The following is an 18713-nucleotide window of genomic DNA, read 5'->3' as shown; positions in this document are numbered from 1 at the left end:
AGTTCACATTTAACACATTAAAGTGTGTGGAGGCGTTTGTGCAACATTACAGACGCCCAAGGTTTCGTGGGTACACTTTCATAGCACATAATGCATCTGGCTTTGACAACTACATACTCCTCGAGTACTTTGTCAGACAGTGCATAACACCTAGTGTCATAATGAGCGGCAGCCGTGTGATTTTGATGTATGACAGGGACTATGACCAGCGATGGATTGATTCGTTCAGCTTTTTGCCCATGGGCCTTGCCAAAATACCCTCTGCTTTAGGTTTTCAAGACCTGCAGAAGGGCCATTTCCCACACAGGTTTAATACGAGGGATAATGAGCATTATGTGGGCCCGTACCCAGACCCCTCCTTCTACGTCTATGAGCACATGTCTGAAAGCGATAAGGTGCGATTCATGGAATGGTACCAGGTTGCCTCACAGAATCCCTTTGATTTTCAGGCTGAACTCAGGCGTTACTGTGTTAACGATGTTGATGTCCTGCGTAAAGCATGCAGCATTTATCGTGACACGTTACTGGGTTGTACACAAGTTGATCCATTCACGTATACCACCTTGGCTGCATTTAGTATGGGTGTGTATAAAACGCTGTTTCTGCCTAGAGACACGCTCGCTCTCACGTATGACGGGGCATACGTTGAGCAGAATAAGACGTTTTCTAACGTCTCTATCGAATGGCTTCAATACGTGTCCCACACCACCAACAAAGTGGTAAAACATGCTCTCAGAGGAGGCGAACAGAGGGTTGGACCGTATTTTGTGGACGGTTTTGACCCCACAAGTAATACAGCTTATAAATTTGCAGGATGTTTTCACCACGGCTGTGTTAAATGTTACCCCGAGAGTGAAGTTAATCCTGTCAGCAAAGCATCCTATGGACTGCTGCATCGCATGTTTTGTGACAAAGTTGATGCACTGAGATCACAACACAGTGTGAGCGTAATAGTGATGTGGGAATGTGAATGGGCTGCCTTGAAGCAGACAGACCCTGCAGTTGTGGCTTTCATGCACACATACAGAAAGCCAGACCGCCTGAATCCCAGAGACGCCCTTTTTGGCGGTCGCACAAATGCTCTAAAGCTGTACCACAAGACTGGTTGTGATGAAAAAATATTTTACTACGACTTCACCAGTCTCTATCCCACAGTGCAGTCTAAAAAAGACTATCCTGTAGGACACACACCCTCAAGTCATTTACACCAACTTTGACAAGCTAGAAAATTATTTCGGCTTTGTTAAATGCACAGTGCTCCCCCCTAAGGGTCTTTTTCACCCCGTCCTTCCCTACAGGTGCCACGGAAAACTGATGTTTCCACTCTGCAGCATGTGTGCTGAAGACCAAAACCAGCATACTGCATGTGGGCACAGTGACAGTGAACGGGTGTTGAAAGGCACGTGGGTCTCATTTGAGCTTGAAAAAGCTGTTGAGAAGGGATACAGGGTTCTTGCTATTGATGAGGTGTGGCATTTCCCCAATAAGACCGACACATTGTTTAAAGACTATGTGAAAGCCTTCCTAAAACTCAAACAGGAGGCCTCGGGGTATCCTGAACACGTGAAGACACCTGACGAACAGAAGAAGTACATAGACGAGTATTATGAGAAGGAGGGAATAATGCTAGACCCATCCAAGATTTGTGTAAATAAAGCTGTTCGTAACTGTAACAACCTGTTGCTAAACTCCGTTATGGGGTCGTTTCAGCATGAGGTCAAATATGGCGTCATCTGAGCTCATTACAGACCCTTCCAGATTTAGCCAGCTAATGTTTAGCGACCAGTACGACGTGCGTCAGTTTTGTTTCATCTCTGACGACGTCGCAATGGTGCAGTGGCGGCATGCTGATGGTAGAGCTTCCCGTGTGAAGGACGTGAATGTCTTTGTTGGGGCCATGACCACTGCACACGCCAGACTCATGCTGTATGATTTGCTAGACAACTTGCAGCAGCGCGTGCTGTATTGTGACACGGACAGTGTCATTTTCACGGCACGCCCTGGCGAGTGGATGCCTCCTCTAGGTCCGTTTCTGGGGGATCTCACAAGTGAATTAGACTGTGGAGAGGGTGGTGTGGAGGATTACATAGCGGAATTTGTTTCCGGTGAGCCAAAATGCTACGCGTATCACACATCGCTGGGCAAGACCCAGGTCAAATGTAAAGGCGTGACACTGAATGCATTAAACTCGAAAGTTGTCACCCACGACTCCTTGAAAGGTTTAGTCCACAAGTTTGTAACCAATCAGACATCAGACGCACACCTAGTTGCCGTGTCTGATAGCATCAGACGCGATAAAAAGAAGCTTCATTTGAAGAATAAAACCATTGTGAAAAAAGTTAAAGTTGTTTACAATAAGCGCCGTGTGCTCCCAGACTATACAACCGTACCTTATGGATTTTAAATTAGAACAGGGGTTTGACGCCCGGTTGCAGCACCCGTTCAGTATGGTGGTCAGCGGTCCCAGTAACTGCGGCAAGACTTTTTTTGTTAAAAGCATAATTGAAAACTCTTCCAGGATTATATCATGCAGCATTGATAATATTGTATATATATACTCATGCTGGCAGCCATTATATGACCAGCTTCTTAAGATAAGAGACATAAACTTTGTTAACGATATACCTGAATCTCTTGCTGATGACACCCTTCTTCCTGCAGAAAAGAACAATTTGTTAATTATAGACGATGTAATGAACGATGCAGCTAACAATTTAGAAGTACAAAATGTGTTCACAAAGTATGTGCATCATAGGAATTTGAGTTGTGTATATATCTAGTTCAGAATTTGTTTATTCAAGAAAAATCCAGTAGAACCATTTCCTTGAACACTAACTACCTAATATTGTTTAAAAATCCGAGAGATAAATATCAGGTTATGCTTTTAGGTAGGCAAATGTTTCCGGGTAATACTAAATATTTTATAGAAGCGTTTAATGATGCCACATACACAACATACGGGTATCTTTTAATAGACTATAAAGCTAAGACCCCGGACTATTTAAGACTCAGAACAAATTTACTATCAGAGCGTCCGGTTGTTTACATTCCAAAACAAAAATCAGCAAAGAGGTGAAAGGATGTCATCACGCATGCGGAGGAATCTGTCTCTGTTGGAGATGATATACAGGGCTCCTCCTACTCTACGCAGAGTTATTATTAGTAATTCAAACTTAGATTTTATCAATGCGCTGTGTGAGATAGCCTTTAATGTATTGCATGGTAACATTCCACTGACCAATCAGCAGTACAAACAGCTGAAAAAGAAAAAAGCAATAATCAGACTGATTGCAGACAAAAAAATAAAAACTTTGAAAAAGAGAAAGACAATCAACCAATCTGGAGGGTTTTTACTGCCGCTATTAGGGGCTGCAATCCCTTTCATAACCAGTCTGATAGCAAACAGGTGAAAATGGAACATGTGCAAAAGATGTTTTTGGTACCCCAACACCAGTTGGACTTAATAAAGCAACAGCAGCAGCAGCAGCAAACAGGCAGCATCAGACAACAGTCTCAGAACGAGTTGGACAAAGAGATGTTACAAGATTCTGACATAGATGTGTATGAGAAGGCTAAAAAATACAGCGATATTCTCCAAAGATACCTTACCCTTGTGAGACAAGGTGCCCGTGAAAAGAATGTATTGTCTTTATCATTACCTGAACAATTTAACAGGGATGTGCAACCCCAGTCGGCGGACACATCGCCTGTTCATGGTGATGCAGGGGTGAGGGATCTTGTTGCGGAGAATGTTTTAACACACATACCTAAAAGGAGTAGGAGGAATGCAGAACTTATTCTATCAGCGGTGAGCCGTTCGCCACACTTGATCTCTTACAACGACAAAGGCGAAATTGTTGTTGATAAACACACCATCCCTGGTTCACACATTTATGATCTAATTAAAAGCGTCACAACCACACACACACCCTCTGAGGGTTTGAGACCTATCGGCTGGACAGAGTTTTTAAAAGCTGTCTCAGATTTAAACGTACCGTTATCAGCCATATCTAACACAGGCATACGTAAGACCGTCGCCATGTATAAAACCGATCACACACTGTCTGAAGACCCTGGTTTTTTAAAACACACACCAAAAAAGATCACCCCTGGCGGACCGCTGCGACATAGTACACTAAAAAGAATAAAGAATAAAAAAAACAAATTAAAGGGGGGTCCTGTAGAGTGGTTGGATTTTTGAATTCAGGTTTTTTCTTATTGCACCTGAAATTGTTTTTCTGCTAAAAATATTTGCTGTTTGGTGTTTTTCTACTGTGATGGTTTTTTTTTCACTTATTGCTGCTAAATTGTTTTGTTTTGTTTTATTTTATTACTGTTAAATATATGTTTTTCTTTTTTATTACTGTTAAATATTTTATGTCTTTTATTACTGGTTAATGTTTGATTTCTTTTATTTATTTTTAAACAAAGTATGTTGTGAATCTATACATATATACAAGATTTGATAATAAATACCATTGACTTGATTAAATCATGCTCTCATGTTGTTTTTATTATTCTCATTAGTACATGTCAGTATCCACATTGCACACACACGTAATCACTGCATACAGCAACAGGTTGTATGTTGTTGACAAATCGACACACCATAGCATCATTACAAATTAAATCAGACCCATACATGTTAAGCAGACGCTCATAAGATACACCATTTTGCACATGATATAAAAAAAAATACACAATGTTGACCGCATGTGATGGAGAAGTCGTTCTGCACTTGTTTTTCTGAATATTAAACAGTGGAACAGTTTTTTAGAAGAAACATCTTTATTGCTGGGGGAAAACTGTCTAACGAGTGACCAAAACTATCAAAAAAATAACCGCGTCTGTCTCTCGAAATATAAACAGCAAGCCAATGTTCCCCGGGCATCGTAGAAGGGTGGGTGTTTACAATACCCATAGCAGGGAGTCTTTGAAGCCGTTCAGTGGTTAGCTGATCATAGGCTAACACGCCTAGGAAATGTGTTTTTATTGATAATGCTGCCGATCACGGCTGATAGTTCTATAGTGTTCATGACCGTTTTTGTCTCAATAGTAGTCCAAGAGCACCTGTCTCATGTTAGATATTTCAATGACTGAATCAAATACAGAATAACACAAGAGGTTCACTGTACGGGGTAGTGGATTTCTGAAACGGGTTTCCAATCTCACGTTCCCAGTTTTAATTAACGACACATTCCCTGAATGTCCTTCGTCAGCTTCCAGATTGAAACAGAATAAAGTGTAGCCGTTACCAAAGTCAGCACGCGTAATAGCTAAGGATCTGTCCTTTAAATGTCTTCCTGTGGTTTGTACCAGCTGGTTAAATTCTCTGGTATAGTGTTTTCTCTGGAAATTTGGCTGGAATGGTTTAGCAGGATAAGCCTGACTATCAGCATATAAAGACATAAATTCTATATCGCAGTTTTCAAAATGAAATGGATTACGCTGGTAGGAGCCAGTGTATGCTTCATTGTCGATAAATGCAATGATCACAAATTTAGGTATCCTACCCATAAATAAATTGTCATTTGTTGATATTCTAGCCCCTGCAGGTATGGAGAAGGTCTTTAAAGACACTCTGTCTACCGTGTATTTTGCGTTTGCATGGTGCAATGCCTTGCTGTGTGCAAGTCTGACGGTCGTGATACACTAACTTTCTTGACAAAGAGACTGGCTGAGACAATTTTAACTCTGTATGCATTGGCATCCGCTGTCATGAGAGCAAATTCGTTTTTAGAGCGCACAAATTTCAGTGACAGGTCGATTCCATTAAGTAACAGTTTTTCTTGAAAAAACAGGTCTGCATGTACTGGTGCAATCAATTCAACAATACTGCTATTTGCTGTGTAGCCACCTCTGGTCACCAGGCCCTGGTTCTCTCCTTCTATAGATGTGTCATTCATGTGTGATGATGTATCCTTACAGAATAACCCGGTGCTGAACTGTGTGTCTAAAGTGTCCTTATTATAATTGATAAGACATTCTATCACACCTCTGTATGGATATGTGTTGGATGATTGACTAATGAGCCGGTCTCCCAAATTAACATCAACTTGACTAAATATGCTGCATCCAGGATAATTAATAAACCCTACATTAGCGCCCCTAGCCAGGTTTGAGCCATCAGCGTTTGTGATTCTCACACGTGTGTAGATATATGAGTCATTTAGATCCAGGTAATCTTCACCAGACGATGAGATGTAAAACTCGATCGGCCCTCCATCAGTGATTGCAGATACAGGTGGGATTTCGATAAATGTACTTTTCTCAATGCTAGTCTGTGTGTAGGGAACAGTAAACAGGTCCAGCTCTGTTTTTACACATTCTCCAGAATGACTGTGTAACAGTGCCATTTAGAAGATGTCAAACGCTGCAGTTTTTGAACAACTGGTTCTGGGTCTTTTCACTCTGCGTGGCGGTGTCCGTTTGCTAGCTCTCCTACTAGGTTTTGTGGTTTTACGCTTTTTAGACAACTGCTGCCCTGGGGGTGGGGTCTTAGATGGTCTGGGCGTATACACATACAATCCGCTACCGTCCTGCTTAGTGGTTGAGGGTCTGGTTATGTTGGTTATGACATCAGACACTATGCCCGATGTGGCTGTTTTTAGGTGTGGTTTGACTATGCTAACTCCTTTTTTAAACAGTGGTACAGCAAATCTAAACAAGCTGCGGAACAACCCACCCAGCCCTGACCCATATTGCGTACTGGTCCCAACATACCCTCTGAGCTCTCCACCAGCCTGTGATAAGTAGTATTTTACATATTTTGAGTCATCAGTGTTGTAGACGGCCATCCTTTTTTTTCAAAAATGCTGGGTTATCGGTCGGAAGTGTAACTTGACAAACACCTTGCCGTATAAAAAGGGTATGTGTTGATTTCGATCGTCTTTCAAATCAATTTCTATGTCGTCGATTAATGTCTTTGACACAGGTGTGTAGTGTGGGCTGTCAAATTGTAGAATAGGCAAGCGGCGGTCATCGTCCGTGATATATATAGCTCTTATTAGCCTCGCGTGGGCATCACCCACAAGCTGGTAATCAACGATATCTGCATAAATAAAGATGTTATATTTTCCCCCGTATATGTCTGCGGGGTGCGGGGCATATGTGTTTTTATAATGAAGTACAAACGGCTCTCCTGTTTCGAATCCTAGGATTTCCGCCAGTCTCCCTCTAAATGTGAGAATAGTCCCCCTAGGCCCCATAACACAGGCATGGTTAGTAATTGTGTTGTATTGCATTTTAATGTCTCCAGTGGTTTGGTGCTGCTGACATTTAAAATTAAATTCTTTTATTATCTGTTCCACAGATGCATAATGACCCACAGACAGTTCGATCATGGTTACGGCGATGGTTCCATCTTTGACTGGGTCATGAATTTCCACTTGCGAATCTGATTGTGGAAAAGACATCCATATGCGTGGGTACTGTATCTCTATAACAGCGACCTCATACGGCTGATCCAAAACAATAGGTTTTGCTAGCTTTGTTCTAAAATTAGATATCTTATTACCCGGGTAAACATGCGCCGAAGCATTCGAGAAGAGGCTTACATAGAAGCCTGCATTGTTGTTGTTCTTTTTATTCATGCTTTCTCAGTCTATGCTCAGTGTTGAATGAATGTGTGTAGAGCTGCGTCATCTGAGTTAATTACGCCTCAACGATGTCTTTTTCTGGAATCCACGAATTAAAGCTGTCGGGCCATCCTAGGCATTTCACTAGCACCTGCTTTTTCCGAACCACTTTTTTTCTAGCCGATATGTTTTCAATTTTAAATGTTTTGTTTTCATCAACAACCACACGTTGTATCTCAGGCTCATAAAATGACCCTTTCAATACCTCTCCTGCTAGATCCGCTAGTCTGTACACTGGGGGCTGTCTCCCTATACGTTCCTTGACTGTGAAAATCTCATCGGTGTAGGTCTGCTCGTATCCTTTTCGAAACTTTCCTCTCAGTTTTGATATTCGTACAGTGTCACCAATATTAAATTTAAAGCACAGTTCCCTCTGAGGCCTCGTTTTGTACAGTGCGTTAAAGACCGACTTCTCATTATCCTTATTCACCTCTGCCGGAGCCATTTGGATAGATCTGTGATAAGCATTGTTATATGCTTGTGTGAGATCTGGTATGACATCTACATATCTCCGGGAGTTGGCTGATGTTAAGTACTTCCACATTCTACCCTTGAAGCTACGATTGAATCTCTCGACAATACTGCATTTAACCTCGCTAGCTGTTGAGAAATGCTTGATATTATATCGCTTCATTAGCTGTTTAAAGGTTGTATTATAAAACTCTTTGCCTTCATCTGTTTGTAGTTTCACAGGGATCCTACCCTCACTAAGTATATCCTCAAAAGCAGCTGATACAACAGTCGCTGTCTTGTTTGTTAGGCATCTAACCCATGCATATTTTGAGAATACATCTATACATGTTAGCAGATATCTCACATTATCATTATCTGCCACATATTCACACATGTCAACCAGATCGGCTTGAAACTGTTTGTCGACCCCTGTCACTGTAACGGAGGGAAGGTGATGTTTTTCAGTGTTCATTTAAAGGAGGGGAAACCTTCCTCCAAAACGGACAGAGCAGTGGAGCCGCCAAGGGAAAGCACACAAATTTAAAACTATAAAAATCAATAAAACACAACATTAAAAGTCCGGTGGCGTGAGCCACGATATAAGAGTCACTAAAAAGTTAAAAATCCAGCAGAGCGGTGCAGGAGGGGAACCCGGCGGCGTCCTCGCCTTCCTTCCCACGTTCTGCGCCCCGGTGCGCTAAAGGAGGGAGGCAGCAGCAGTTACTACTCTTTTAGGCAGCTTTCAATCGTTAAAAGGGGAAAGTCAAGAGACTTACCCCGGGTGGGCAGAGCTCTCAACTCCGCCCGCCGCTTCTTTGTAACTGTCACTCGGCACCGGCCCGTCTCGTCGACTCCAATTCTCTGCAGACGCGTACTCTGGCCTCGTGTTGCTGCAGCAATCGGCCGCTCGCTCTGCGTCTCTCGTTGCCGGCGCTGTATCCTCCTCTCTCTGCTTGACGCCAAGCTCCTCCAGCCTTATGTGTCCCTGCGCACTCTGTAAATTACTACTGCCATTCCTCTCAGGTGTGTCAAATTAATAAAAAGGGGGAAAAGGGCGGAGTCTCTCCAGGACGAATTGACGGATGCAACCAAAACATGCAGCATAAATAAAAACACTCCACACGATACAACCAAAACATGCAATATAAAAAATAAATAAACACAGTTCACATTAAAACACAGCAAAGTAAAATAACATCCGTCTTCCCCTGGATGACATCACCAATACTCTATTTCTGTGGAAATGGATCCTCACAGGTTTATGGAGTGTGTAAGTGTCGTCTTGTTCTAAATAATGTTTGACCTGAGATATTGGAGGTGTTACACCTGATGCCTCCCCTGCCGCTATACGTAGCTTATTTAAACTGGCCAACCCCGCAGGATGGGCTGGATCATGATATATTTTATGCAATGTGCTTTCCATGATTTACAAACCACAAATGACTAAGAAGTTGGTGTTAACACGTCTTTTTATTTAATTTTCACACAGACACAATCACAGACAATGGATACTTGAACAGCACACATTAAACCAGGTGTCTCCCAGCCCAGTAGTTTCCAATCATGCGGAGCATGGCTGGTTTAACACGGCGGGTGCAAGTACTTGCTTCTAGCAGGTGCGCAATGTTGTCATTAATGGCGCATACTATATTTCGCTCTGATCTCAGTTCACACATGATGTGTTCTGCAACTCTGCGGATTTGTGTTCCAGTCCCATCTGCGGTGTATGAGCGTACAAACAGCCGGATGGCTGGGATGAATCGGTCAGTCTGGAGCCTTATCATCACATCATCGTAGTAGGTGTCGAAGAAATACTCAGACAATTCCTGCAAGCAGCTGTGTTGCACCTGACTGGGGTGGCCTGTTTGGCATCCGTAACATGTCTCTTGTAGAAACTCATTCAACGCCAACATCAACAGGTGGAGAGTTGCGAGTTTGATGTCGATTACAGTTTCCTCCCACAGGTCTGATATGAGGGGGTCCTGCGAGCATGATGGTGAGGGTGGTGGAGTCTGGGGGGTCGGGATTAGCAGCCCTGTTGATGGTGACTCTGACAGGTCCCACGACTGCGTGTCATGCTCTGTAAAATGAAAACCACAAGCTCTTAATTTGTCACATAGATACACACGCAACCCCACACACCCGCACATTAAACCTACCAGTTTATTGTTTAGTTGTCGGAAGGTCTTATGATTTTAGGTTTGCACAGGGTAGCAGGCAAACCAGTCTTCGGACAACTCGCCAGATCGTCAAAAACAAGGCGTTTTCTAATACTCTCGTACGCAGTGTTGAGTCTGTCCCTCTTGATCGCGTCGTCAATCTGGCTAAACAGACGCGACAAACCTCTCCAGTCGCACCACTGTATAAAAAACAAGTCCTTAAACCATCTTGTGCGCTCTTCGAGGTTTAGAGGGTAAGGATTTAACCTCCAGTTTTCAAGCCCTCTGGAAGCAATACGACTATCCCTGTCATCACATACACTGAGAAAAATAAAGTTGTCAGGGTTGCGATTGAAACGATCAGCCTCAACCCTGTAAAGCTCAGGGCCTGATGCACTGTTCCACTGGGAAACATACAGCACCTCTGGGAAGCCCACATTGTCCAGGTCCGCACACACTACGGTGCAGAAGAGCTTCCAGTTTTTAGTAGACATGATTTGGGGTTCCCCCCAAAACAATCCCTTTCCACAATCTACACTAAGCACAACTGTCCCTTCGGTATATTTAATGGTATACACATACCCTTCAGCGCCTCGATATTCTAACTTAAATACAGTCCCATCTATGGCGTTTTCACAGCGTTGCTTTTTACGTTGAGGACCCCGGCTGCATACTCCTGTAGACATACCTAGAGCAGCTGTGGCATGGGCGATGTCCTGGCTGGGTGTCTTGGTTGATACAGATGGCATTCTGTGCTCCTTAGGTCGATGAGTCGGGGGTCCTTAGCGCGATGTGTCTGTGCTCCTTAGGCCGTGGCGGTGATGCTCTTAGAATGTGAAAGGATCACTTTTATACCTATATAACCTAAGCCATCCCACTAGGAGGAGTCGTTACCGCCCAGAGGGTGTGTTTTCCACACCTGAACGCGCATGCCCCGAGCACACCTGAACGCGCATGCGCACACACACGAATCCGGTCAAACCGGTTTGGTTGGCCGCCATATTGGACTAATGCCCCCTTATTACTACTTGCAAGTAAAATATCAGTAAAACACAAAATTCTAAATTGTTTAAAATAAATGTAAATAAATAAACATTACAATTCTCCCTGCTGTCCTGATTACTTATTTATATTGCACAAAAATAAAGCTGCACATATTTGAATTGAAAACCCTTCAAGTTTAACAGGTTCCTTTTCTGTCAAATATAGAACAAGAAATTTCAAACTTGCGATATGTAGTGCAAATACAAACACAACATCACTGTTTATAGTCCTTGCGTGCAGTGATTAAACTTTCTTGCACATCAGAGGTTGTGACTGAATTCCTGCTGTTACTTTTGTCAAGATGAACTCTCTCTCTGAAGCGTGGGTCGACAAAGGAGGCCATATCCAGGAGGTCATCAGTTGCAGGGTCTGTGTACTTCTCATTTAAATACTTGAGGATGGCTCTCTTCATGTCCTTCGTCAGGTCTGTGTCTTCATCAGCTAGAGGAAGAACTGCATTATTTAAAAGGTGGTGCACAGGTTTGACATACGACACACTCACATACTCTTCTCCCGACAGAGCATCTGTGAACTCCATCAGGGGAGAAGTGTCTTGTTCACAGATTCCAACACGTCAATGTCCTGCCAAGTTGGTACCAGGTGCCTGGTTTTTCTGTCTGCTTTCAGGACCTGAACGTAGAGGGGGCTTATGTGCATGCGAAGCCTCAAGAAATGAACCTTTTCATGAAGCAACTAGATGGACAACTTCAAGGCTTAATCTGGCTATCAATACTGATGGGTTAAGTTTAACTGATTTGATGCTATACTCTAAAAAAATTAAAGGAACCCTTTAAAGCAGAGTAGTGTTGTTTTTACACTTCTATATCCACTCATGAAAGACAAGTGTCTCTAGTCCTGGAACACTGGTTGTGGAAAATGAATAAACAATTTTTGAACTGCTTTATATTTGGACTTTGCTTCAGTTCCACTATCAAATTGTTCCACAGTTTCATTCCACACACAAACACAAAAACCTGCAAGTGTAGAGGACGGCACAGTGTAGCATTGTGAAGCAATAAAAGTCAGGTAGAAGTACAGAAGATTACGGCATGTTTTGCATCATGAGGCGCACCGGATTATAAGGCGCATTACGCAAACAAAACACTCAGATAAGTCAACCTTTACTCAACTCATTCTTCTTGCTTCCTCCACTTCCGTACCATTGATCCATTAATGTTGAATTCTCTCGCAGCTGCTCCATTCAGTGTTGCCAACTTAGCGACTTTGTTGCTATATTTAGCGAGTTTTTGGACCACCTTAGCGACTTTTTTTCTAAAAAGCGACTAGCGACTTTTGCTGGTGTTATTAGGAAGACTTATGACCACTTTTTGATGTGAAAGTGCGTATCACTCTTATTCTCAACAAGCAGCGGGTGCTTCCATGGGCACCTTGCCTGTGCCAAAGCCTCACAGGTGGCAGATAGTCCTCACGCAGCTGTTGCCCCCAGCTGCTGTCAGAGCAGGAGATGCTGACCCCTACGCATTCAAACTGCAAATGAATTGCGCATGAGTGAAGCCGCTGCTCCCACCCTGACTGTAACACAGTCAGTTCTTGTTTTTATGCTTACTTTTTGTTGATCAGAAGGTTTAAAACTACTTAAACACACAGACACACACAAAAAGTAACTCCACCAGAGTGCCTATTTTGGGTCATTTTCACTGGTACCAAGCCTGGATAAAGGAGGTGGATTGGAATTGTGACATTAGAAAAAACAATAATTTTTAAAAAAATTTCATATGTACAGGGTGGGCCATTTATATGGATACACCGTATTAAAATGGGAATGGTTGGTGATATTAAAGTCCTGTTTGTGGCACATTAGTATATGTGAGGGGGCAAACTCCTCAAGATGGGTGGTGACCATGGTGGCCATTTAGAAGTCGGCCATCTTGGATACAACTTTTGTTTTTTCAATAGGAAGAGGACCATGTGACACATCAAACTTATTGGTAATGTCACAAGAAAAACAATGGTGTGCTTGGTTTCAAGGTAACTTTATTCTTTCATGAGTTATTTACAAGTTTCTCTTTGTTCACAGCCATTGACATGTTGAAGAGGTTAACACGTGAGGAGCGGATTGGAATTGTGTTGATATCTGGTGAACGCAGTAACCGGGTCATTGCAGCAGATTTCAATGCAAGACACCCTACGAGACCACCCATCTCCCATGCTACAGTTAGCAAACTGCTTGCTAAGTTTCGTGAAACTGGTTCAGTGTTGGATTTGCCAAAATGTGGATGCAAGAAAACTGTCACTAATGAAGAAACATCAGTGGCTGTCCTAGCTTCATTCAGCAAGAGCCCACAGCGTAGCACTCGCCGCATGTCACTGGAGAGTGGCATTAGTCGACCATCCCTTCGGCGGATATTAGCTACTCACAAATGGCACCCTTACAAACTCCAGCTACTGCAGCATCTCAACGAGGATGACCCAGATCGGTGCACAGAATTTGCAGAATGGGCAAAACAAAAATTGGAACAGGACCCTCAGTTCACACAGAAGATTTTGTTCAGTGATGAGGCAAACTTTTATGTGCATGGTGAAGTTAACAAACAAAACCACCGTTATTGGTCTGACACTAAACCACATTGGATGGATCCCTCCAAAACTGTTGGAACAACAAAAGTGATGGTTTGGTGTGGTATATGGGGTACAACGATAGTGGGTCCATTCTTCATCAATGGAAACCTCAAGGCCACTGGATATTTGAAATTGCTACATGATGATGTTTTTCCCTCTTTATGCACTGAAGCTGGCACGTTCCCTGAGTTTTTGCAGCAAGATGGTGCACCACCACATTATGGGTACCAGGTCCGAGAATTCCTAGATGAACAGTTTCCTGGAAAGTGGATTGGTTGTCGTGGGCCAGTTGAATGGCCCCTAAGGTCTCCCGATCTGACCCCCTTAGACTTTTATCTTTGGGGTCATCTGAAGGCAATTGTCTATGGTGTGAAGATACGAGATGTGCAGCACCTGAAACTACGGATACTGGATGCCTGTGCTGGCATTTCTCCTGCGGTGTTGCTATCAGTGTGTGAAGAGTGGGAGAAGAGGGTTGCATTGACAATCTAACACAATGGGCAGCACATTGAACACATTTTATAAGTGGTCAGAAACTTGTAAATAACTCATGAAAGAATAAAGTTACGTTGAAACCAAGCACACCATTGTTTTTCTTGTGACTTTACCAATAAGTTTGTGTCACATGGCCCTCTTCCTATTGAAAAAACAAAAGTTGTATCCAAGATGGCCGACTTCTAAATGGCCACCATGGTCACCACCCGTCTTCAGGAGTTTGCCCCCTCACATATGTGCCACAAACAGGACTTTAATATCACCAACCATTCCCATTTTATTATGGTGTATCCATATAAATGGCCCACCCTGTAGTTCTAAATGTATTCTAAATGCATATAGGGTGTTTTTTAATCACTTTGTCTCTACCACTATTCTATTCTCTCTCCTACAATGTAGGTTACAATTACATAAGCATGACCAATTATGCAAACTAGGCAATGGCGTCATTTAGCAACTTCTAGCAACTTTTAGGGCAGCCAATAGCGTTTTCCTTACCGAGGAGTTGGCAACACTGGCTGCACTATTCCCTTGTTGTTGCAGTATATTCAGTGTTGGGGAGTAACGGAATACATGTACCGCTGTTACCTATTTAAAATACAAAATATGAGTAACTGTATTCCGTTACAGTTACCATTTAAAAAGGTGGAATTTAGAATACAGTTACTTTGTTGAAATAAATGGATTACAAATACTCTAAATATGTCACACACTGGTTCACTACCTCAAAAATAACATACAAAATCACCAAAACACAACACAAGCCCTGCCAATGATTTAATTCCTTATAAACCATTGAATTGGGTACTGAAGCAGTGACGTGTCAAATGAAGCTTCGGACAGCGTTGATCACATGACTCTGTTCAGACAAACCAAGCTTCAGCTCAGTGTTTCTGAAGCAGTGCGTTGATTTTTTTTTTTTTGGAAGGCAGCACAGTCAGTGGTACCGAGTCTGTTGTTACTGATTACACAGCTGCTCCCGAGAGGACAGAAAACGTCAGTGTGCATCCGTAAACCTGGTAACTACTCTCAGCTGAAACTCTCTGATACTCGTTATTAGTAATGAGTTGTTTTTTTTCACGTGACTTTCTCTCGGCTTGATAAAGGGCTGTGTAGAAAGCTCCGGTACGTAACGACTAGCTTCATTTTTAAAGCGCTGTCGCAGTGAAGTGAGGCTGCTGCTGCTTGTTTGTGCGAGTTTTTAATGAAGAAATGTTTTCAGTCCGTTTGTTACTCGCTTGTGTTTCGGCTTGTGTTTACATAAATAACTTTACATTATCACAGAACAAGAAAGCGCTTTGTTTGTCACATTCACCTTAGTTCTGTTTTTAAACGTAATCATACAGTGTTGAGGCTAAGAATAAATATTGAGAAGCAAATAACAGAAAAAAGACATTTTATTTAATGTTATTTACTACAGACAATGTAAATTATATTTGAAAAGGATTTTTTATTTTATTTTTTACAATACTTTTTATGGAGCAGTTTTCTTTTAAGTCCCATGTTTAAGTAGAATTAATGTGAAGTTGGATTTTCCATGACTGTTTTGACAATCACCTGTTTTTCTAGGTGACCAAGGGCTGAAATGGCTGTATGTGCAAGGTATCTATATATCAGAAGACAAATGTGCAGAGATGTCATGTTTGGTGCTTACAGACACCGCACTGCATTTTGGGATTTCATAGATAGTGTTGTGATACTTTGCAGTTTCCAATGATCACTGTCACGCTGATTCATTTTACTGTAACCTTTTTATTTCTCTCAGTGCACATCATTCTCTTGTTATGCCAGATCTGCAGCAGGTGAGAGGGCAGAAGGTAACTGCATGCTTTTCCTCTACATACCATAGACGTCGGTCTGATGGCATAATAGTTACAAAAAAACAATCTGTATCTTTTTTCCTTTATCGCAGTAACTTTTTAGTTTAAGTGTAAAAATCTGTTCCGGGAGGGTCTCAAACTGTGGTCTTTAGTGAGTTCAGCAAAATGATTCACATCAGCCTTTGTTGTCTTTTTACTGAAGACTTCCCTTTGTGCACGTGGACAGTAGTCTGAGCATATGAGATCAGTGAGATCATCTTCTCTGCTTATTTCCAGGTATAAAATACCTGGAATGGGTGTCAGATTTTGTTTCCAAATACAAAAACAAGCATTTCAGCTTGAAGAATCCAGCTGGTGCCATGCTGAGGATAGCAGGGCTGGAGGACACCATGTACAGAGGGAAACATGATGAAGTGAATGGCTGGGGAAAATTCTACCTTCCCAAGATTGTAAACATGCAGGTCATCGGTGTGGTGGAGGGCACCTCATGTCCATGTGACGAGCTCGTGTTGATGACCTGTGAGGACAAAAAGCTGTACGCCTATGATGGAGAGGAACTGCATCTGGTGGCTTCCAGTTTCCAGCAACTACGTGACAAAGGAATAGAGTATCCAACATCCAAGAGCTACTACAATGGAGAGGCCTTCAAAGATATGGTGAGAAGTTCGAGTGTTAAGAATAAGACCTGCTGGTAGAGATCGATCACCTGACAGGTTCTTTGTATTGTGTTATCTTCTGTTTAGACTGAAAAGGACTGGGAAGCAGTGAAGATGGGAGGCATGGGGAGGAAACTGGAGGGAGAGCATCAAAAGCTGGTGAAGGAAACCAAGTCAGCGTTCTTACAAAGCCTAAAATCATAGGTGGGTATCCATCCCAGCTTAGAATTAGATCCAGGATTGAAGCCTTTGTTTGACTGCAGTGGTTGAAGCTCTTTCCTTGTTATTCATCACTTCAGTAAAACACAGCTGGTGTTTGCTGGGATGGAGAAACATGACATGTTGTGTCTCAGAGTGGTTGATGTGGATAATCATTGAGGTTGTTGTTCTCTTAATAATACTTTTTTTTTCTTACAGATTCTGGTATTTGGCCAAAAGAGCTTCAGGTTTTTGGCTTCAACAGCTTGAAAGCAAACATCATGATCAGTGGCATGAAGTATTACTGCATGAGCCCCTCTGACGACACACTAACGCTAAAGCAGAGCTGAATGTGTAAAATTATACGGATTATTCTCCATGGAATTCTGATCTGTTTTATTTCTCCACCCAGATTGAAAACGAATAAAGTATCAGTTACACGTGATAATGACAACAGGAAAACTCCACCCAATCACAGCATGTCTGATAACAGGGCCAGTTTATTCTTAAGTAAATGTTTCACTTCTTGATGTCAGCTGCTCTCTGTGTGACCTTCACTTCTTGCTCCACTGCTCATTTCACCCTCCTTACTTACACTACCATTAATAAATATGAATACTGAATAATTAAAGGGATCAAAGTTAACACTTGTTTGTGTTGTGTGTGGATTATTTTCTGACATTATCTACAGAACACCTGCAGTGTTGTATGCTGTTTAACAGTATTGCACAATGCTGCAATGCGTTTGTTCCTTCCTGTTTCAAATTCAGTGAGTGCATCTGAAAATGTGTTTTTATAAACTAAACAAGAGTGAGCATAATAGTACATATTATAAAGGTACTTGTATTCATCTCACTGTTTCATTCATAAATGTACCTGACAGTTACAGTACCATAGAGTAGTTTTAACAGTACTTTAAATATAATGCATTAGAACAATACAAACAACATTAAAGATCATGGGTGTGCAGGGTAAATGGATCTGTTTTCTTTTTTTAAATTCTATCTTTATTTGGATTGGACAAGAAAAAACCATCTGCATAGCAGTATATGAATAACATGGGAACAAAGTCCTTCCAGGTTTTAGATTAAGTCCAGGGGTCTGTTTCAGAAAGCGGGTTTAGAAAACTCAGAGTTAAAAACGATACTCAGGGTTGAGTAACCCCGAACTGTCCAACTCGGAATATTCGGTTTCAGAAAGGCTGATAACAATTAGTTCAATCAACGCGGAGTTGCTTTAACCCCAAGTTAAGCATGCGCACGAGGATACATAAAGCCCTAATTAGTGGAGCACAGATTAAGCGAGTCACCATGGAGACGGAGGGAAAGAAGGCACGGTCAATGTATTTTACAGCGCTTGAGGCCGAAATTCTGATGGCAGCATAAGCCGATAACATGCAAATTTTGCGGAAAAAAAGTAACACAGCCTCAGCTGCAAAAGAAAGGGAGCATGCATGGCAAAACATAGCCGACAGAGTCAATGCGTGAGTGTTAATTTAAACATTGATCTAGGGATTTCCACCCATTTAACACGTTATTTTATTTTATTTATTTTATTTTTTATTTTATACATTTCATTTTGTGATGTGATGTGAGCGCAGGTGCAACCCAACAGGCCCCAAACGTTCCTGGCAGCAAGTAAAAATGAAATATAAAAATATAGTCCAAACAG

General features: G+C 42.1%; 1 protein-coding gene across 2 annotated transcripts; it reads left to right on the top strand.

Annotated features, from left to right (window-relative positions):
* The first annotated feature begins 15292 nt into the window (after positions 1 to 15292).
* LOC146493762 (uncharacterized) lies at positions 15293 to 17692 on the top strand. Of its 2 annotated transcripts, none has more exons than XM_085147712.1 (6): positions 15293 to 15387; positions 15938 to 15970; positions 16134 to 16185; positions 16465 to 16844; positions 16932 to 17048; positions 17262 to 17692. In XM_085147712.1, the coding sequence occupies exons 2-5, from the start codon at positions 15962 to 15964 to the stop codon at positions 17046 to 17048; spliced, it is 558 nt and encodes a 185-aa protein (XP_085003838.1). In that variant the 5' UTR covers positions 15293 to 15387; positions 15938 to 15961; the 3' UTR covers positions 17262 to 17692. The 2 variants fall into 2 exon arrangements, with proteins under 2 accessions (XP_085003838.1, XP_085003839.1); XM_085147713.1 differs by having other exon boundaries at positions 15299 to 15493.
* Positions 17693 to 18713: the final 1021 nt, after the last annotated feature.

This window comes from Neolamprologus multifasciatus, chromosome 22 (genome assembly GCF_963576455.1).
Source record: "Neolamprologus multifasciatus chromosome 22, fNeoMul1.2, whole genome shotgun sequence".
NCBI lineage: Eukaryota > Metazoa > Chordata > Actinopteri > Cichliformes > Cichlidae > Neolamprologus > Neolamprologus multifasciatus.
The sequence above is the reverse complement of the archived record's forward strand: the minus strand, read 5'-3'. Positions and strand labels throughout refer to the sequence as shown.

Excerpts from the sequence above, each read along its gene's own strand:
- LOC146493762 (XM_085147712.1), top strand. Across the intron at positions 16,186-16,464 it reads AGCAGGTGAGAGGGCAGAAG|GTATAAAATACCTGGAATGG; the intron begins GTAACTGCATGC and ends GCTTATTTCCAG. Across the intron at positions 16,845-16,931 it reads GAGAGGCCTTCAAAGATATG|ACTGAAAAGGACTGGGAAGC; the intron begins GTGAGAAGTTCG and ends TCTTCTGTTTAG.